At 39.0% G+C, this 22,662-nt stretch overlaps 2 protein-coding genes across 2 annotated transcripts in view; both read left to right on the forward strand.

The window, feature by feature from the left end:
- Positions 1-224: 224 nt before the first annotated feature.
- LOC144647417 (aspartate dehydrogenase domain-containing protein-like) lies at positions 225-14,756 on the forward strand. The gene is made up of 8 exons (XM_078507216.1): positions 225-379; positions 3,570-3,705; positions 5,473-5,557; positions 6,108-6,257; positions 7,390-7,495; positions 12,817-12,937; positions 13,268-13,416; positions 14,668-14,756. Exons 1-8 carry the CDS (start codon positions 322-324, stop codon positions 14,703-14,705), a joined length of 843 nt encoding a protein of 280 aa, XP_078363342.1. The 5' UTR covers positions 225-321; the 3' UTR covers positions 14,706-14,756.
- Positions 14,757-17,085: 2,329 nt separating this feature from the next.
- The window catches only part of LOC144647431 (uncharacterized), a 36,153-nt gene continuing 30,576 nt past the window's right edge, over positions 17,086-22,662 (forward strand). The window contains exons 1-5 of the mRNA XM_078507236.1: positions 17,086-17,260; positions 17,614-17,626; positions 20,942-21,071; positions 22,376-22,472; positions 22,581-22,620. Coding sequence (XP_078363362.1) covers positions 17,236-17,260; positions 17,614-17,626; positions 20,942-21,071; positions 22,376-22,472; positions 22,581-22,620 — 305 coding nt within the window. The 5' untranslated portion in view covers positions 17,086-17,235. The remainder of the gene's footprint in view (positions 17,261-17,613; positions 17,627-20,941; positions 21,072-22,375; positions 22,473-22,580; positions 22,621-22,662) is intronic.

Genomic DNA, 22,662 nt, shown 5'->3' on the forward strand with positions numbered 1-22,662 from the left:
CGCTGAACATTAAGAACAGCGGCTCAGGGAAGTTCCAATAAGGCAGCGTATACCTCATGTATGGGTACCATAGTGTCTTCTAGTATACAAGATCGTTTCCGTTTATCCCATGTAAACCGTTGTATAACCGGTATACCCTTTTGGAACAACTCAAACTTTGTATGTCCCAGGATTCATGGACATGGGATACTGTATGATATTCTAAAAGGTATATGGAACCCCAAATATATTGGGAGACTATATGGTACCATAACATGAAGTATTAACCTAGTGTGGAATAAGCGCGCTCTCGTTCACTTCGTTCTCCTTGCGCCGGACAGCATGAGCACTGGCAACATAAAGAAGCGAAAAGTTGGTATTGTAGGATATGGGCACATAGGTGAGGTTGCAGAGATATTTTCAAGTATTTCATCCAGTCAAAATCTTGCCGTTTAGTCTGCAGATGCAAGAGATCTACTACATCAGTACACATGCGCGGGGTACGGTGTAGGGAAATGACTGGGAAAGGAAATTTGGATATAACTCTATACATTAATCTAATTAAGTTTACAATATTATTTATCTCGTTTTATTATTCGTATGTAAGGGATATGATATGACAGAAAATGTATGCATGCTAAGTTTGCTAATTTGATGGGGTTCCTGTGACCTCGTGGGTGTCCTGTCAACCTAAGATTTTGGGGGTACCATTATTCGTTTACTCCTTCAATTCAGTGCTGTTTTGAATAAATGGGCAATTCCAGAAAATATCCATACACCACGACGGACGGCTTCGATATTTAAACCCCCCCTTGCCTTTGGAAATTCCAAAATGCGTTACCCCCCATGCCCTTGGAATTCCATAATCCTTAACCCCCCCTCCCGTTCGGATTTTTCCTTTTTTCTATAAGTCCTTTACAATTCCCGGCAGGGTTTGCAAATATGCCCAATTTGGCGTATTTTACATCAAATTATTTCAAATGACTCGATCTGTAACAGAGGCTGGGATGAAAAATTAATGTAAAAAAATTAGAGTTTTCTCCTTACTCTTGTTCAACAGATACAACCTACATTAACTTTACATTGCCCCAAACTGGTACAGAACATCAAAATAACAATATCGTGTTATGTACTGCATAACACAGTACGTGTGTACTTTCGGAAGATAATACGATCGAGTGCACTGACATTTCTGCCATCTTGAATTTGAGCCTTCGGGGTCAGCAGTCGCTCCCAATCCCACGTGCTTCAAAATGGCGTCTCGAAGCGTGGCAAAATAGTTTCGCGCTCCACTGAATGTGCTGAATATGTTGTGGATCCGCTTTCACAAGAAAAAAGAGTGAATGAAAATATTCATCAACGTTAAGGCCTCTGGAGCTTGATGTACAACCCACATTTTATTGGTTTTCTTTTGTAAATGAACGCAAACACACGCCTGATCGATCGACACTTGTCTTGTATCTTCTCGTATCCTGCTTCTGTGACATGGTCGTCAGTTCGTGCTTTATTTACAAATGAGTAATCCACAAAATTAGCATTTCAAGGAACACACTTTTGTCTGTCTCCTTTGGAAATCCAAGATCTGGAACTCCCCCATGCCTTCGGAATTCCAATCGTAAGTATCCCCCCATGCCCTCGGAATTCCAGTTCAAAGAACCCCCCTTACCCTCGGAATTCCAAAAAGCCGTCTGTCGTGGTGTATGGATATTTTCTGGAACTGCCCAATTGTTTTAGGGCTGTGTGGCCAACGATATTCCATATGAAAGGCATTCTCGTCCCCAGAGTCCACAATCTTTTAGTCTGTGCAAGGGATCAAGATCTCTGGCAGGTCTCAATTTGTAAGCATTTACAGAGTACTCATTCTGTATTTTCAGCCAATCAAATTTGACAATGAGTCAGTGAATCGTGAACTTCCGGTATTGGATTTGGCCAGAAGGATTGTACTCTGGCTATGAGAATGTATGAGGAAAAATAAACAAAATGGCAGCTTTTCCTATGAATGTTTTAAGGTGCTGAAGTCAAGAATGAAACTTTGGTACCACATGAGGGAGAGGTCCCAGATTTGAAATACTTTCTATTTTGGCTAGCAATTGAGAAAATATATTAAGTTTTGATAAGTGCCAGTTTCTGTTGTTCATGCATAAAATGAAATACGGGAAATCCAATTCTGTGTCAAATTTTAAAAAGGAGAAAGTGATTATTACCCTGTGTACAATTCTTTATCAAGAGACTGTAAAAAAATTAGTGACAGGTTGGGTTCAGATTATAACTGGGAACCATACTTCAAAATTTAGAACACAAGCTGTGAATTGTGTAGCAAATTTGAATTGCAAGCATGAATCCCAGTTGGGTTTATTGACTTTTAAAAAGCACAACTCAAACTCGGATAACTCGAACACCCCACTAACTCGATCTAGCTTTCATTCATTTGGATTTGACCCCACTTTTTTTTTTTTTTTTTTGGTTAACTTGAATTTGGATAACTTGAAAACCCCACTAACTCGAGCTTAATTTCATTTCCCTTGATAAAAATTTGGGTCAAATTTACCTCAATAACTCGAATTTTGGTTCTTGCAAGTTGCACAGGTCTCCATTGATTAGAGCAAAGAACAGATTACCCATTTGACAGTCGTTTTCCACTCTTATCATAAGAATGTATGATCATGTTAGAGTTTCTGATGAGAATGTTTAATTCGCACTGTTCTGTATATTGAAGTGCTGAAATATCAGTGAACTATCAATTATTAATTTGGCAAATTAAATATTCAATCAACCCCGATAACTCGAAACCCCACTAACTCGAACTGTTTTTCATTTCCCTTCAGAGTTCAAGTTAACAGGGTTCAACTGTACATGTATAATGAGCAATTTTAAGACGGAATCCACTAGGAAGTCGAGTAATATTTATTAAAGTTGGACAAAAATCGATTTCCAGAATAATTTAAATCCTATTGCGTTATTTCCTACCCTTAATAAAAGGTAAAGATGTAAGTAATTATCAGTGATAACACCAACAACAATTTCTTATCAGAGTCTGAGAAAATGAATTTCAAAGTTCACAAGGTATAGGAAAAATATCACGTGTAGCCATTTTGTAAATTCGTCTTAAGCGATTCAGTGGAATTCAGCGGAACTTCAAAATGTGTTTTCGATGTGTGGTGTTGTTAGAAAAGATTTCTTTTGATAAGATATTTTAAACAGTAACAAAAAAGTTTGCAATAAGGTGGAAATAATTCTGGTACAACAATTTCTTATCCGAGTCTGAGAAAATGATATTTAAAGTTCACAAGCTATGGGCAAAAGCTTACATCTTTTAAGCGATTCAGTGGAATTCAGCGGAACTTCGAAATGTGTTTTCGATGTGTGGTGTTGTTAGAAAAGATTTCTTTCGATAAGATATTTGAAGCAGTAACACAAAAGCTTGCAATCAGGTGTAACTAGTTTTGGTACATAATTTTGTCCAATAACTACTCGAAGTCCTGGCGGATTTCCTCTTAAACATTTTGCCATATTGGCCTTGGATAAATCCAACAATTGTACATGTATATTTAATTTTGCATGCATTTTAAATGCTACCATGTTGGTTCCAGGACAGTACTTGGTGGATGAAATACTTCAAAGAAATGATCTAGAGCTAAGTTTTGTTTGGAACAGAACTTTGGACGCACTCAAGAACAAGGTGGAGGATCCTTACATTTTAGAAAACCTGTCGTCATTTGCAGAAAGGTATCTATTTGAATTCTGATGCCATTTTACACTTTAGTTTGATCCACACCAATACCACTTGACCAAGATGAAGAAAACGGAAGAGATCATATGGAAAAAATGTTTACTTGGGAGTTATAACATTTTCAAGATTTGTAGCACTTTTAGACTAGAGGCAGGACAAAAGTGCATACCAGCTTTCAATTAGTAACTCTCTATAGATGCTGTGTGCTTGAGTTTAATGCAAGCAGTTTTCTTGACGGTTTGTTGCACAGCAGTGAAAGCAGTGACTCATGATGTTGTGAATCAAATTTCATAACTTGCTGTGCCCTAGTCTTAGAAAGACCCTGGATTGAAGAAAAAGTTGTAATTCAATTTTCTAGCATCTCTTTCAAAATTTGCATCTGCCGATGTCTAAGCAAATGATCAACATTAAGTAAGTCAGTGACATGAGTAGGTCCTCTAATATACAGCTAATTCGAGAAAGGTTATCAGAAAAAAGCGCTTAAGTGCACGCAACAAGACCGAAAGGTAGTATGGGTAGAAGTAGAGAGCTACTGCATGTGCTGAATACTAATAAGATGCTGACGTGACAAACGCAAATTTGCACGTTTTCTTTCTCTTCGGACATGTGGAAACAGGGTACTTTTAGCCCCCTGAATTTTAGAAGAATTTCCAAAAATCAAAGTCATGCGACAGTAAAAGTAAAGCTACAGAAAAAGGCCTCTTGAGAGGAAAAATAAAACCCTCCATGTGCAAAAATACAAACTTGAACATTGCCTCTAGGCCAATATGAAAATTCAAGTGAACACCCAGACCACCTTTCGGTCTTGTCGCATGCACTTTTGCGCTTTTTCCAACAACCTTTCTCGAATTAGCTGTATACTGGATACTGAAGTTTCAGAAACTAAAGAAAATGAAAAATTCAAGAAGGTGATGATAGCACCAAAGAGGTATAGAAAAAGGCATGAGCAATGGGATTGTTTTGCTTTTGCCAATTTCTAAGTGCTTAATAACAATGAACACTGCTGGTACTACATCTTAACATTCAACATAACTGTTGTAGAGAAGGCACTGAGAGGCATGGTGTGGTGAGGAAGATTTTGCCATGGCAGTTCCCCCAGATTGTGCTTGATTTGCTCCACTTGCTGATTTTTTGGTCTCCTACAGTATAATCCGGGGGGGGGGGAACTCCCATATATGAGCTATAATTATAGTTACCGGTATGTGCCACTGTGAAGGGTATGGGTTTCAAGCAGTTTAGTCTGGGATAGGGTATAGAAATCAGAGAGTTTTGGTCTAGCATCGGGTATCACTTGCCAGGAAACTGATCAGTTATATGACCAATTAAGTCCAGAATTCGGAAAGAAACTCGAAAGAGAAAGAAGCTCTCCTAAACAGTCATAAAGAAAATCATCACGGCAATGATTTGGACAATGTTTTTCCATTAAAAACAATGATAGTGAAACAGTTTTAAAAAAATGCAAGTCTGGGACAGGGTATTTTTGGAGTCTAGTCTAGTATAGGATAACAAAATTCAGCTGAACATGGTCTGGTAAGGGTAACAAAGTCCCAGCAGCACACCTCCACCCAAAAATATACATGGTGCCCCCCCCCACCCCGGGGGCTATAATACATACATACATACAAATTTTATTAACCCATCCCTGATGAGGCTTTTCAGAGTTAAATAATCCACTAGGTAGCCTGTTCACAGGCTATGTGATGTTAGTATGGATTACAAAGCTAACCAGAGGTTTGTACATGTTTGGGCTCTGTTTTATACAGGGATCCAGATTTGATTGTAGAAGTTGCACATCCTTCAATAACTGCAGATTACGGTGAAGCATTCCTTGATGTTGCTGATTACATGGTATGTCACTATATATAATATTAATCCTGGGAATTTTTTCTTTTTCATGAGACATGTAGGTAAACGTAAAGTCTACTTTCAAAACAACTGGCCTATCAGGTCAGAGCTTAGCCTGGTTCCTGTAGCATGAAGTGACTGAGAATATTCTTCTTCCCCCTGGATGAGATGCTAGTTAAATGCAGGGTTACACCTAGCATTATTTTGCCTGTATCCATTTTTTATACACCAGAGTGAAGAGAGGCACTAAGAGAGTGTAGTGTTTTGCCAAAGAACACAACACAATGACCGTGGTCACTGACCATTTAACCAACACTCTGCTCTTTTTTAATGACATATGCATGTCAATTATTGAAAATTTCAATAATTGACATTATGTTATAAAAATAATTGTTTCAAATTTCAGCTATCCTGATTATCCAGGAAAGAAAGAAAAAAAGAAATGTTTAATATGACTTGTTGTTCAGACATACTGCACTACACTTGCTCATCAACAGCCCTTACATTACCCACTTGAATGGTTTATTTACATTTCTTCCTTTGGTGATTTCAGGTAGGTTCACCGACTGCCTTGGCGAACTTGGATGTTGAAAACAGGTTGAGGCAAAAAGCTTCCAGTGGTAGCCATGGCGTTTACATACCAAGTGGAGCACTCTGGGGTGGCACCGATATCAAGAAAATGGCAGATAGGGGGACATTAAAGGTTCAATGTTAATAATATTTATGAATGACTCGATACAAGATACATTGTATTGGATTCTGCTTGTTTAATGTCAAGTGCATATTGGGGGTGTAGGAGACACAACTAAAATAATTATAGTTTTGTATCCTATACCCCAACCATACCAACTTTGAATTATTCAAAGTTGGTATGGTTGTAGACTGTTCACAGTCCCCTATTTTTCCGTGAAGTCGTAGAGATCGATCGTTCAGTCCGACAGGCCGCCATTTTGGTTTACAAACGCGAGCGAAAACTAGGGAGAGTGCAAAAATCCCGTGGGTGGCGGGGCAGGATGCTCATAGCATAGGGGGTAGGAGAGCGGAAAAAATTTGGAGTCAGAGAAGGATTCTTCCCTGCCGCATTCATTCGACTTTAACTTTATAACTGAATGTACTTGTTTCCGTCGCGTTCGCTTGAAAATGTTTCAAAATTGTACTTTATTATTTCACAACTGTACAATAACTTAATTATTTCACAACTGTACAAAAACACGCAGCTTAGATCACATTTCCTTGATTTGACAGGTTTTTTCACCATAGGGGGTAGGTTGTTAATTGATTCAATTAGTGTAGATGACAAAAATCGGACACACCCCTTGAACACGAGACGGAGTGAAGCTGTTACAGTCTCCCTACTTTTTCCGCCCCCGCCCCCCCACGGGATTTTTGCACTCTCCCCAGTTATCGCTCGCGCTCGTAAACCAAGATGGCGCGTCGGACTGAACGATCGATCTCTACAAAATCACGGAAAAATAGGGGACTGTGAACAGTCTAGTGTGGTTGCTCAGTTTTTCAAGGCAGATTTTTTGGTTTGCAGAGGCTTCAGTTGTTTTTTTTAAGACAATATTATTATTGATAAGCTGAAATAAAGTCAGTTCACAACAAAATTCTGTTGACCTTTATAAACAACAGATTGCTCATACAATTTGCAATTTATGGTGATATGATGTGGTTGGTCATATGATGTTTTAACCATTTTTAAAGTCAGCAATAGCTGAAAGGCTCAGGTGCAATTTTTAGACACTCATTAAATGAAATGTCTTGTCTTTTTGAGAACAATTTGACAACCTCGGTCGTGGTATTATTTTGTTGACTAATGGTACACATCTGTTTAGGGACTGAAAGTGACCATGAAGAAACATCCATCTTGTTATAAATTAAATGAACCTCTTAAGTCAAAGAATGCACAAGTTAATTCAGAAGCTGCAGTCCTATATGATGGTATGTATTGTGCAGAAAGCACACTACCTGTTAAATCACACAGCACCCACGTTTTCCTGTCAGATCAAGTGCACTAATCAGGGCTCAAAATAATTTCCGAAGAGTCTTCAGACACGATGACTGGCCAAATTTATTAAGCTCAGTCATACCTCGTTTATGCTCGGACAAAATTGCAACATGTAATTTTCCAATAACTATTAAATATGTGTTAAATTTAATGTTAATACCCCCCACCTTAAGTAATAACATTCCCTAAGTAAATTCTTTTTAACTATACAAGTAACGACACAGTTGACTCTCGAAGTTAGATTGCAACCCGGACTCAAATCATACTGTTTGCTGATTGAATGAATTGTTCGTTATATATACAATGTTGCTTATCTCAGTTCGGAACCGTATGGTCCACGCTCTTAACAAAAAGTTTGAAGCTTTAAAATTTCCTTTATCATTAGTTCTTGTTTTTCAATTCTATTTTCTCGATATTATTTCAATATTACTATTATTATCGACTTGTGACCGGGCAACATGACTGGCAAGGTGAACGTTTGACCGGTCAAGTCTGTCAGGTGATGGGTTATCTGTAGGGTGATGGTCATCTCTAGAGTGATGGATCGTCTGTCAGGCGTTGAGTAATCTGAAGTGTGATGGGTCAAGTCTGTCAGGTGATGGGTTATCTGTAGGGTGATGGTCATCTCTAGAGTGATGGATCGTCTGTCAGGCGTTGAGTAATCTGAAGTGTGATGGGTCAAGTCTGTCAGGTGATGGGTTATCTGTAGGGTGATGGTCATCTCTAGAGTGATGGATCGTCTGTCAGGCGTTGAGTAATCTGAAGTGTGATGGGTCATCTGTAGGGTGATGGGTCGTCTGTAGTGTGATGGCTCATCTGTAGGGTGATGGGTCATCTGTAGTGTGATGGGTCATCTGTAGGGTGATGGATCATCTGTCAGGTGATTGTCATCTGTAGTGTGATGGGTCATCTGTAGGGTGATGGGTCATCTGTAGGGTGATGGGTCATCTGTAGGTTGATGGTTCATCTGTAGGTCGATGGTTCATCTGTAGTGTGATGGGTCATCTGTAGTGTGATGGGTCATCTGTAGGGTGATGGGTCAACTGTAGGGTAATGGTTCATCTGTAGGTTGATGGTTCATCTGTAGTGTGATGGGTCATCTGTAGTGTGATGGGTCTTCTGTAGGGTGATGGGTCATCTGTAGGGTGATGGGTCATCTGCAATGTGATGGGTCATCTGTAGGGTGATGGGTCATCTCTAGGGTGATGGGTCATCTGCAGTGTGATGGCTCATCTGTAGGGTGATGGGTCATCTGTAGTGTGATGGGTCATCTGTAGTGTGATGGGTCTTCTGTAGGGTGATGGGTCATCTGCAGTGTGATGGGTCATCTGTAGTGTGATGGGTCATCTGTAGTGTGATGGGTCATCTGTAGTGTGATGGGTCATCTGTAGGGTGATGGGTCATCTGTAGGGTGATGGGTCATCTGTAGTGTGATGGGTCATCTGTAGGGTAATGGTTCATCTGTAGGATGATGGTTCATCTGTAGTGTGATGGGTCATCTGTAGTGTGATGGGTCATCTGTAGTGTGATGGGTCATCTGTAGTGTGATGGGTCATCTGTAGTGTGATGGGTCATCTGTAGGGTGTTGGGTCATCTGCAATGTGATGGTTCATCTGTAGTGTGATGGCTCATCTGTAGTGTGATGGGTCATCTGTAGGGTGTTGGGTCATCTGCAATGTGATGGTTCATCTGTAGTGTGATGGGTCATCTGCAATGTGATGGGTCATCTGTAGTGTGATGGGTCATCTGTAGTGTGATGGGTCATCTGTAGTGTGATGGGTCATCTGCAATGTGATGGGTCATCTGTAGGGTGTTGGGTCATCTGCAATGTGATGGTTCATCTATAGTGTGATGGGTCATCTGTAGTGTGATGGGTCATCTGTAGGGTAATGGTTCATCTGTAGGGTGATGGTTCATCTGTAGTGTGATGGGTCATCTGTAGTGTGATGGGTCATCTGTAGGGTGATGGGTCATCTGCAATGTGATGGGTCATCTGTAGGGTGTTGGGTCATCTGCAATGTGATGGTTCATCTGTAGTGTGATGGTTCATCTGTAGTGTGATGGTTCATCTGTAGTGTGATGGTTCATCTGTAGTGTGATGGTTCATCTGTAGGGTGATGGGTCATCTGTAGTGTGATGGTTCATCTGTAGTGTGATGGTTCATCTGTAGGGTGATGGGTCATCTGTAGGGTGATGGTTCATCTGCAATGTGATGGTTCATCTATAGTGTGATGGGTCATCTGCAATGTGATGGTTCATCTGCAATGTGATGGTTCATCTGTAGTGTGATGGGTCATCTGTAGTGTGATGGTTCATCTGTAGTGTGATGGGTCATCTGTAGTGTGATGGGTCATCTGTAGGGTGATGGGTCATCTGCAATGTGATGGGTCATCTGTAGGGTGTTGGGTCATCTGCAATGTGATGGTTCATCTATAGTGTGATGGTTCATCTGTAGTGTGATGGTTCATCTGTAGTGTGATGGTTCATCTGTAGTGTGATGGTTCATCTGTAGTGTGATGGGTCATCTGTAGTGTGATGGTTCATCTGTAGGGTGATGGGTCATCTGTAGGGTGATGGGTCATCTGTAGGGTAATGGTTCATCTGTAGGGTAATGGTTCATCTGCAATGTGATGGTTCATCTATAGTGTGATGGGTCATCTGCAATGTGATGGTTCATCTGTAGTGTGATGGTTCATCTGCAATGTGATGGTTCATCTATAGTGTGATGGGTCATCTGCAATGTGATGGTTCATCTGTAGTGTGATGGTTCATCTGTAGGGTGATGGGTCATCTGCAATGTGATGGTTTATCTATAGTGTGATGGGTCATCTGCAATGTGATGGTTCATCTGTAGGGTGATGGGTCATCTGTAGGGTGATGGTTCATCTATAGTGTGATGGTTCATCTGTGATGGTTCATCTGTAGTGTGATGGTTCATCTGTAGGGTGATGGTTCATCTATAGTGTGATGGTTCATCTGTAGTGTGATGGGTCATCTGCAATGTGATGGTTCATCTGTAGTGTGATGGGTCATCTGCAATGTGATGGTTCATCTGTAGTGTGATGGTTCATCTGTAGTGTGATGGTTCATCTATAGTGTGATGGTTCATCTATAGTGTGATGGTTCATCTATAGTGTGATGGTTCATCTGTAGTGTGATGGGTCATCTGCAATGTGATGGTTCATCTGTAGTGTGATGGTTCATCTATAGTGTGATGGTTCATCTGTAGGGTGATGGTTCATCTATAGTGTGATGGTTCATCTATAGTGTGATGGTTTATCTGTAGTGTGATGGTTCATCTGTAGTGTGATGGGTCATCTGCAATGTGATGGTTCATCTGTAGTGTGATGGTTCATCTGTAGTGTGATGGTTCATCTGTAGTGTGATGGTTCATCTATAGTGTGATGGTTCATCTATAGTGTGATGGTTCATCTGTAGGGTGATGGTTCATCTATAGTGTGATGGTTCATCTATAGTGTGATGGTTCATCTATAGTGTGATGGTTCATCTATAGTGTAATGGTTCATCTATAGTGTGATGGTTCATCTGTAGGGTGATGGTTCATCTGCAATGTGATGGTTCATCTGTAGTGTGATGGTTCATCTGCAATGTGATGGTTCATCTGTAGTGTGATGGTTCATCTGTAGTGTGATGGGTCATCTGCAATGTTATGGTTCATCTATAGTGTGATGGTTCATCTATAGTGTGATGGTTCATCTATAGTGTGATGGTTCATCTGTAGTGTGATGGTTCATCTGTAGTGTGATGGTTCATCTGTAGTGTGATGGTTCATCTGTAGGGTGATGGTTCATCTGTAGTGTGATGGTTCATCTATAGTGTGATGGGTCATCTGTAGTGTGATGGTTCATCTATAGTGTGATGGGTCATCTGCAATGTGATGGTTCATCTGTAGTGTGATGGTTCATCTGTAGTGTGATGGTTCATCTATAGTGTGATGGTTCATCTGTAGTGTGATGGGTCATCTGTAGTGTGATGGTTCATCTATAGTGTGATGGTTCATCTGTAGGGTGATGGTTCATCTATAGTGTGATGGTTCATCTATAGTGTGATGGTTCATCTATAGTGTGATGGTTCATCTGTAGTGTGATGGGTCATCTGCAATGTGATGGTTCATCTGTAGTGTGATGGTTCATCTGTAGTGTGATGGGTCATCTGCAATGTGATGGGTCATCTGTAGTGTGATGGTTCATCTATAGTGTGATGGGTCATCTGCAATGTGATGGGTCATCTGTAGTGTGATGGTTCATCTGTAGTGTGATGGTTCATCTGTAGTGTGATGGTTCATCTGTAGTGTGATGGTTCATCTATAGTGTGATGGGTCATCTGCAATGTGATGGTTCATCTGTAGTGTGATGGTTCATCTGTAGTGTGATGGTTCATCTATAGTGTGATGGTTCATCTGTAGTGTGATGGGTCATCTGTAGTGTGATGGTTCATCTATAGTGTGATGGTTCATCTGTAGTGTGATGGTTCATCTGTAGTGTGATGGTTCATCTGTAGTGTGATGGTTCATCTGTAGTGTGATGGTTCATCTGTAGGGTGATGGGTCATCTGTAGTGTGATGGGTCATCTGTAGGGTGATGGGTCATCTGTAGTGTGATGGTTCATCTGTAGTGTGATGGTTCATCTGTAGTGTGATGGTTCATCTGTAGTGTGATGGTTCATCTATAGTGTGATGGTTCATCTGCAATGTGATGGTTCATCTGTAGTGTGATGGTTCATCTGTAGTGTGATGGGTCATCTGTAGGGTAATGGGTCATCTGTAGTGTGATGGGTCATCTGTAGGGTGATGGGTCATCTGTAGGGTGATGGGTCATCTGTAGGGTGATGGATCATCTGTAGTGTGATGGGTCATCTGTAGTGTGATGGGTCATCTGTAGGTTGATGGTTCATCTGTAGTGTGATGGGTCATCTGTAGGGTGATGGGTCATCTGTAGGGTGATGGGTCATCTGTAGGATGATGGGTCATCTGTAGGGTAATGGGTCATCTGTAGTGTGATGGGTCATCTGTAGGTTGATGGGTCATCTGTAGTGTGATGGGTCATCTATAGGGTGATGGTCTTCTTAAGGATTATGGGTCATCTGTATCCTACAGATGACCCATAACCCTTGAGAAGGGTGTCAGGTGATGGGCATCTGCAGGGTGATGCAGGATTTCGATCTTAAAAAAATTAAAATTCTTATGTTTGGATGAGCTGTTGGTGTGTCAGCAAGTGTTCTTTTTGTTTTCCAGGACCTATTCGTGAACTTTGTTCTTTAGCTCCAAATAATGTTAACACAATGGCGGCAGCAGCACTGGCAGCTCATAATCTGGGATTTGATAAAGCACATGGATGTATTGTGGCTGATCCAAGGCAAGATAAAATGCTTTGTCTGTATATCAGATTAATTACTAAACTTAACTGATAAATAGTCAAGACCAATATTTACATTTCTCATGAAGAGAACACCATATGGAAACCAGAGTTTTTGCCAGAATGATCGGCCACTAGGATTGAAAAATTAAAAAGACTGTTTTCATGGATATGGTCAAAGTGGCAGGAAATATCAGAGCCGTGGTCGAACACGTTATTGCATCATTGGTAGTATACCAGCATGATAAGCCACTGGCTTTACTGGTTGTTTATTCAAATATTTGTTATACTGATACCGGTATTTTAACATTTTAACATTTGTTGAGATAGTCTCGAAGCCCATATCGTGGAAGTCGATGTCTGTGGACCTGGTGAAGAACAAAACCAATTCACAGTAAAGACAGTTCGTCACAATCCTGCAAAATCAGGAGCCATCACAGGAAATGCAACATATGCATCATTTCTTAGCAGTATGCTAGGTAAGAATCTTCAACTTTGTTAATTATGGAAACAGACATAGAAAAATCCCGTAAGGTTACTTTAATCGACCCCTGATTGAAGCGATGTGGCTTTCCCAAAGGTTTAGTGATTATTTTTATTTGGCAATTTCTTTTACTTTTACACTGATGGTAGTGATCTCGACTGAAAATTCCAAGTTATTTCTGAATTTAGCTAGTTGATTTGTCATGACATTGTCAAATTTGTTTAATTAAGCTCTACAGCTACATAATTTAAAGTCGACAAGATCCTGTGGCTGTCTTATTGACAAAGTCCGATAAGACAGCACGCTAACTTTTGAAATAAAAGCAATATAGGTTAACTACGTTTAAAATATGTGTATCGTAACTAGGCAAGGTTAAAATAAAAACAATGAGATAAAGGTTGACACTAGCTTAAAAACTATCATTTGGACATTTCGTTTGCTACTACAATCTTTTGCTAAAAATGTAAATAAAACGGCATCCCTGGTGCTATATGAATAAAACAAATACAAAAAAGCTTGATAAGGAACGTTCTAATGTCTGATCGAGAGCTAAAATAGCAGCGTAACAAGTGTTGAAACGTCGAGGTTTTTGTATATTATAGGAAAAGATATGGTTCATCAATGAAGTCCACTTCTCGCACAAAATGCCTACGCCTCAAGAAAGAGCCTTTGTCTCCATTTTACAGACTAGTCAATAATTTCAAACCCTTCTACATCGATCTCATGTTCGTGAAGCATGTGATTTTGGGCATAAAAATAATGTTGTATCCGTAGTTGTTGTGGCTTTAGCATGTTCTTTGATACGTAATTTTACATAGTGCATACATTTAGGTGCCCCCCCCCCCCCCCACAAGAAAAGTTTAGACCGTAGCGGGTTAGCGGATGAATGCCCACTAACAAACCATCACAAAAGTACATTCTGCACTAAAAATGTATAGCAAATAAGATGCTTATCTTGACTATCTTAATTTGACAATAGTTTACGAAATTCCCTTCGAGCTGTGACTCTTTAAAGAAGCGCATATCAGCCGAAAATGTATTTTGAGAAAACAGTGCAAGATTGCATCATTTTCCCTACATACAAAGCCTTTTGTTAGATAACTATAGTACCAGCGGTTAGAATACGCGAAAGCGCCTTACTTCCATTAATGGTATATGAAAAATATTCTTTTAAAATATATAACACCATCGTGTAAACTTCATATTTACGTGGATGGTAATCTGTATATTGTTAACTTTGTTTCAGGGGCGCACAGTCAAGGTCCAGGAGTGCATCTTTGTTGAAATATTTGTATTTAATGTAATGAAGTAATAAAGCTGTGCATTTTTCTTTAACTACAAGTAGCCTCAATCTTTTGCGCCTCTCCTCAGACAAAAGCTGTGGTCAATAAGTATTGACCAGGAAATGATGTTTTGAAGGATCCTTTGCTCTGTCAATCCCTTGTGTGCGATTTCCGACTGAATTTACCTTCCATCTGGCCATTACATTTTGCGTGTTATCACGTTGTAAGTGATAATTAACTTGGCTAGCCAAAATACTCAGGCTCGCAGTCATATTGACTTTGAATATGATAATCTTTCCAGTCAATAACGTCATGACGGTGGGGTACACCAACGACCACGAAGTTACAATACTTTAACCGCAAAAAGGTTTTATTCCAGTTTTGAATCCACTGTAAGTAAGTTTATTCATCCGCGTTTTTTCATCCGGTCCACGTTCAGAGACCCTTGCGTTAGCAGATAGACTGCGGGCTATGGGGTGCCATTTCCGCCAAAATCATTGTTTTATTATTATTAGGCACAATGTTTTATTATTAGGCACCACTTTATTATTATTAGGCACAATGTTTTATTATTAGGCACCAGTTTATTATTATTAGGCGCAATGTTTTATTATTAGGCACCAGTTTATTATTATTAGGCACAATGTTTTATTATTAGGCACCAGTTTATTATTATTAGGCACAATGTTTTATTATTAGGCACCAGTTTATTATTATTAGGCGCAATGTTTTATTATTAGGCACCAGTTTATTATTATTAGGCACAATGTTTTATTATTAGGCACCAGTTTATTATTATTAGGCGCAATGTTTTATTATTAGGCACCAGTTTATTATTATTAGGCGCAATGTTTTATTATTAGGCACCAGTTTATTATTATTAGGCACAATGTTTTATTATTAGTCACCTTGTTGCATTATTAGGCATTGATTTTTATTATTAGCACTTTTCCCGCCTTTTTTCGTCTCGACCAATGAAAATCACAGCAGCTCGGCAGCAGCTCCAGTAGTCACGGCACAGTAAATAGGTTGACATGACATGACATGGAATCCACGAGAACAGAATATAGGCGAGGAAATGTGCCGTCTACGGGAAGGGCAATTTTCTTCTCTCCCAAACCACAAAGAAATAGTTCTCTCTTTTCTTGTACGGTAGGGACTTCGGCCTGACTTTTATCTGCCAGGCATACAAACTTTCGTGGCACGGTTTTCTCCTTCTTCTTCGCCGAGCTGCCACGTCGCCTTTTGACAGTGGAGAAGTTTGTATTTGATGGCCTCTTCTTGCCGTAAACGTTCGGGAAAAGCCGCTCCATTTCTGTTTTGAAACCAGTGCCAGCGCCCTGGTTCGTCGTGGAAGGAATTGGTTTAGCTGTTGAGGTTTCTCCTTCATCAGGGCTAGCAAGCCCTTCGATTACCTTAACGGCTTTTGAAAGCAGATCCTTTACCACGATAACGTTCTTCTCCGCCATGTCATGTCAACCTATTTACTGTGCCGTGACTACTGGAGCTGCTGCCGAGCTGCTGTGATTTTCATTGGCCGAGACGAAAAAAGGCGGGAAAAGTGCTAATAATGAAAATCAATGCCTAATAATGCAACAAGGTTACTAATAATAAAACATTGTGCCTAATAATAATAAACTGGCGCCTAATAATTACACACAAGTGCCTAATAATAATAAACAATAATTTTGGCGGTAATGGCACCCCATAGCGGCCAATCCCAGAGTCCGTCCCTTGCTTTCTATTGTCACTTTTAGTTTTATTTGGACCGTAGATCTTTTAGATCCGATATGCTGTACATTTTCACTGTTTTCACATGGTTTTGTCCATGTTTGCAGTGTTGTTTTTCACATGGTTTTGTCCATGTTTTCAGTGTAAGGATAGTTCTGTCTATTCTCACTTTCCTTATCGAGACAACGACATGATATTTCGAATTCTTGACCTATTGAGTAATAGTCACGCGGCTGTGATCAATGGGCGAGTGTTTGAATTTGAGCCCATCCGGATTGTCATTACCACGAGCACTTTATAGACAACTGTCTTTGCGCTGGTTGTTCTATTCTGTGCGGCATACACTCTGCTGAAGAGACCCAATCAGGTCGAAACAGCTGTCCAGAGTTTGCATTTTTGACTTTCAGTTTGGACTCTATCATGTCGTTGTCCCGTTAAGGTTTTTTCATTTCTACGTAGTGTCAGCCTTGCTTTTCTTGTCTCACAAAATTAATGACCGCGCAAAAATGGGGATGGGACGGTCATTTATTTTTTCGCTTCACGCTAGAGGGACTTTGCGAAAAAAATAAGTAGTGCTCGTAGTCTAGTTAGCAGGTTTCGTTTGTGAAAACCGCTCTCGCTTTCTTCGATATTCCGCCGCTTTATATTACACAACGGACCGCACAACCTCGTCCCCAGGGTCTTCTCGGCGACGAGTTTTCAAAATGGCGGTCCAGTGCCAAGCGGTCGAACTTACAGATTCCGATATACCGGTATACTTGGTTCCTTAGCTAAAGAAAGATTCAAAGAAGTCTGATGAAATGAACAGATTAGATTTTTACGCAGGTAAGTGGTATAAATTGACGTTCTCATTACGCTGGAGCAGCGGCTGGACGCGAGGCGATGAATTTGAATCAAGCGAAAAGAAATTGTAAGTTAATTTTTTAAGGAAACAGAACGGATGATGTTGAAATCTCTTTAGTGTGTTAAAAAAAAAAGAAACTCAGAGAGCTTAACTCTGAGCTTGAGCTCTTTGAGTTTTAAGATGATATTTTCTTTGAAGAAGTGGATGTTGTGAAAATATGTTGTGCACTGAATCACATTGAACAAATCAAGTAATATACAATTTCTATATTTTTGTCTAAAAATGATTTGATTTTTGCTTACTTCATCTTTCATGAACTGCTTTTCCCTCAAAGATGCTGTGAGTTGGTAAGTAATGCATATTTGTTTCTTATGAATCTTGTTTTTTTTTAATAACTTCAGCTGGTATATTATTACATGTTAAAGATGATTTCCAGTCCGTACTGCGCAGACTCGGGGTTTGTTTTCGTTTTTGTTTTGAATTTGTTGAAACGTTACACTTCGGTGACAGCATACATGAAGTTTTTTAGTCCGCCATTACAGTTCGTTTCGTTCAAGAATTTCCGATGAACTGAAACGTCGGTTTGAAATAGCGTAAAGGTTCCTCTACTCGATATTATTTGTTCTGCAAGGATATCTGGCGTTAATTATGAAGAAAAAGGTAAGTTTGTCGCGTAATTTTTAGTTTTGCTTGTAAACATTCGTTCGTGTGGGCTCACATAAACATTGTAGCCGAGATTGCGCAGTACGGACTGGAATTCATCTTTAAGGACGGTGCCTGCTAATAACGAAGTAATTTTACCTGGCCGAAGACAATGCAAGAATGTAGATGTTACCAAGGGCTATTAAAATCCAGAAAGAAAATTGGGGGTAGCAACGCAAATTTACGAGATAATTAGGTTTGAAAACTGGAAAAAAGTGCTGACGTGGCATTAAAAAAAACGTAAAATAAAATATAATTTTCTTGCAAATTCCATTTGAAATTGGTTTTTTATGAACAAAATCAACATTAAATATTACAATCTTTAAAATAACTAACAAATAATGTCTTTGAAACTGCATGATCCATGATTTTATTTACAAAATAGTTGCGTTTGACCATTTATTTGACTCTAACAGCTCTTACTTGCACGGCCCGAAAAACGGCCTAATTTTTTTTCACTTAATCACAAATTAAACATGTGCTCTATAGACTTTCCACTTTCATTTTATAAAATAACAAGAACTGCAAGCAGTGTATAATCGTGCGGGTAATGTTTGACCACCTGACCTCTTACAGTGCTTTGGCTTAAAGGCACGGCACCACACAGTAAAAAAATCTTTAGAAAAGCAGTCACTTGAGAAACACACAAGTCGTGTTTGCGTTAGTCACGGAGTGAACGTGACATGAATTTCCTTTACCACACCATCTTTCATGCCAAAATAAAGAGCAGACTAAGGCCATCCCATTGTGTTTCTCCGTTTAGCGTCTTCCGACAAGCTTTTGGTAATTCCCCTGGCGCGACGACGTGTATCCCGTGCTTTGACATATTCTTGCTGAGCTTGCAACTTACGTTTCGATAACGTTTCGATTCTCAAAATACCATAAACTCAAAACAAAAATTAGGATATCCAGAAAATAAGTCGTTGTTTTGCAATATTTAACACGTTCCAGGTAAATTATACGACTTGTACTCGCTCCGAGCCAAACGCTTGAGTAACACAATAAATATTTCACACAAACAGAGCGCAGAGTATTCAAACAGAAAATAGGTGAATGATTATTTATATAGCTACAAGCAAGAGATCGTGTGACATGGGTCTGACGTAGTGGTAGTTTTAAATAGCTTGGACATGTCCAAGCGGTCTTTGTTTTCGCTATGTGATTTTATTCAGCCCTCTCTTCTTGTAGAATATGGAATGAAACGAAATTATACATTTTAGAGAGTAGATCGAGTGTTCATGTTAAATATGAGTGATCAGCTGATCTCTATTAAAAATATTAAATCTTGCGTGACCGAGACAGAAGAGCCGGCTGGGCTGCGTGGGTCTGGATCGATTTACCGACAAAAAAAAAATTCCGTGCAGATTATGAATCGGGCCCAGGCCCCGCCCGATTAAAAAGTAGGGGTCACCACGCGTTTTTAAAAGTTATACGAGTTCTTTTCAAGCTCTATCGAATCGTTTTGGTGGTCTGTTACATTTTTCCTTTCCCCTCTCTAGCGAGTTAAATATTTGCCTCTCGCACGTGCATGCCATATGTAGTTAGCAGTTTGCGAGTTACGTTTGAGTGCTTAGCGATTTGTTTTTAACTGTTAATGTGAGGCATTTTTAGAGGTCGATGGTAACTAAAATGTTGCTTTTCCACTGTACGTGGCTTAGTTTACCTTTGTCCATAAACTGGATTTCGTCGCAGCGGAAATCTTTCTAGATTTTTAGTCGCGCGCTTGTCGCCTAGTTTGATTTGTCATTTTGAGCAAGCAAATAAATCAAAAACGCGCGCGTCCAGTGTGTTCGTTGCATTGTGTGATGCGCAGAACAAGTGCGCAGTAACAATAGGAGGCACTTTCCTTAAGTACACTGTAGAGATGTGCATGCTTAACAAAGCTTTATAAAGGACCTTTTTTTCTAAGATCCCCCTGTATGTGTAAATGTAAACTTTTACTAAACCCCTTCTCCCTTTCCAAGATGATAGAATTATTAAAAGCAATATTTGGTTATCACATTTATATTTTTGTCATTGCTGCAATAGCAATAACAAATATATATTTAAGCTATAAGCGGATTTGTTTCAATTCATACAAACCCCCTTGATCATAAAAGTTACCTTTAAGGCCCTGACACGTACATGTATAAATTATGATCTTAATATTTTTTGAAAAGTAAAATTTTAAACTGTTTCCAGGATTTTTCTAGGTAAAATATTTTAAAATTGATGTTTTGACCAGTTTTACTTGTCTTCTTCGGGTTGTTTTAAATTGTTATCAATATGTCGAATCATTTAGTTGTTCAGCTGAACAGTTGCCCAAATATATACATATTAATATAATGTTTGCAAAATAGCAGATTTTGGCCAATGGGGGACTTGGTAGAGGTTTACTTTTTCCATCCTGCTAGAATTGGCTCAACTTCCTCTTGTTGCAGCAAAATTTTAAAGGGATTACTTTTACAAAAGTGGCCTTTTAGAAGTTCTGTTTAGGCACACCGATTTTACAACATTATACATGGTAGGTGCATGCACAGTGTAAAACAAGGGAAACACGTTAGAGATGATATGGTTACTCATTCAATTAGCCCGGGGGGGGGGGACTCCTATATGAAACGGACGGGGATGCTCGTCGGAAATTTTGAAAAGAACCCCTAAAAGAGACCAATCTGGGTGTGGCTCAAGCTTTTCTTGACCCCTAAAAGATACCAAAAAAACTAAGAATAGAATTTATATTTGTATATTTCTTCGCGTGCAACCCTAAACAAGACCATTATGGCTAACAATATTGACGATTTCCCCGGAACACCCTAAGCGAGACCAAAGATCCGAAATTTACACCCCTAAGCGAGACGACGAGCATCTCCGTCACTTTCATATGCGAGTCCACCCCCCGGGTCAATTAGACCTCTGAAAATATCAGGTTAACTTGTAAGAGGTTTAACATGAGGTTTGCTTTTCTTGTGTAAATGTTTCAGGCTAGAGGAAGCTGTTTCTGAGAGTCAAAAAACAGAGCATGTTAATCTTGACATATTAATTAGCAACTGCAGAAATGCATCCCATTGTGTACAGATGCTTTTACCAATAGAAGAAGATTCACTTAAGTTGGTAGGTAGAGTCACTCTAATTCACTTCTTCAATGTCTATTAATATTTGAAATCCAAAGTGATTTTTAATTTGTTTGTGTGATAATGTGCATATATAAATTGCATGTATTATTCAAAAAGTGCTTAAATTCTTAAAATGAGGACATTTTTTCTTTCATCTAACATCCAATATCCAACAATCTAACAAATTTGTTTGCCACCAAACCAAAAAGTAATTCTTGCTCGCATTGCCTGCCTACGTTTTAATTTTTGGATAAGCAGGGTTTCTTTTTAGTGTCAGCAGAGATGATATTGTCTGCCTTACACTGATGCTTCTTTTGAACCCCCTTTAAACCTTTAGTATCCTCACCCCTACACCCACCGTGTGTTCACTTGTATGCTTTGTTTTCTAATAACAATTCTTAAGAAAACAGTATTAAATAACAAATCCAACTTTCTTTTTAAGGCGATAGCTTGAATTCATAGCTCTGTAAATAATGTAATTATTTATGCCAGTTTGATTGCATATGTAAGTTGCTTGTCATAACTAAACAACATTCATATGTATCTATAGTTATTTGCTGGATATGCCAAACATGGAAATGATACAAAGATGACAATATAGAATGCAAGCTGAGTACAAAAATAATGAATGCTTTCTTTAATATTTTTGGCATTTTCTACCAGAACAAATCTTTCATATTGCCTTTTTTGAATTGTTTGATTTGGGCTTTTTGTATATTGGTATACATGTAGACATAAGATGACAAAAATAGAAATCACTGAGAATCAGAAGGTTGTTTTTCAAGATATTGATGAATCTTTTCTTCCAGAGAGAGGAAACTGTAGAAAAGTGGATATTTTTGTCCATGGGATAGTAATGTGGGAGTTGATAAAATATATTAAAGTAGGTTATTGCAGCCCAGTTGAATCAGCAGAAAGTGATTTATTGTTTATGGCAGTGTACTGAGCTTGCAAAGCAGTCATTTAGTGACAATTAACTTAGCCACTGTACTGAATAATCTGGTAAATATAATCTGTAAAGATAATCTCATCTGACAGTCTCATGTCAGTGAAAATTGACAGAAAGTGGTTGTGTTCTTTTATATTTTGTTTATATCTGTGTAAGTTTACCATTGTGCTGATCAATATAAAAAAGAATATGTAATCTTGCTTATTTAGTTATTGACAAAATTCTGAAACTATAGAGGAGTAGCGGCATATAAAGCTGAAAGTGACTTGATATATAGTCAGCAGACATCGGTTCAAATAATCTTCTCAGAACCATTTATATTGTTCTCACTGATAATTGACATGCATTATTAGGGTGCTCTTGATGAGTTGTCAATCTCACTCAAAAGTTATCTTGAGACACTTTGTAACAAGAAACGGCAGCTTGATTGTGGAAATACTTCTGACTTAGGTATGTTGATCATGATTTATTTGTTGTCATAAAATGTTCTTTAGTCAAAGCTGTACTTTGAGATTTCAGTTCACTAAAAACGACCAAGTGATGTTATTTCTTCCTTAGAAATGGATTCAGTAAAAAGTGAAAATGATCAGTGTAAAAAGTGAGTTCATGTTGTATTTAATTATATTTATTTATTGAATAT

This window comes from Oculina patagonica, chromosome 3 (genome assembly GCF_052425735.1).
Source record: "Oculina patagonica isolate OP01 chromosome 3, crgOcupat, whole genome shotgun sequence".
Lineage (NCBI taxonomy): Eukaryota > Metazoa > Cnidaria > Anthozoa > Scleractinia > Oculinidae > Oculina > Oculina patagonica.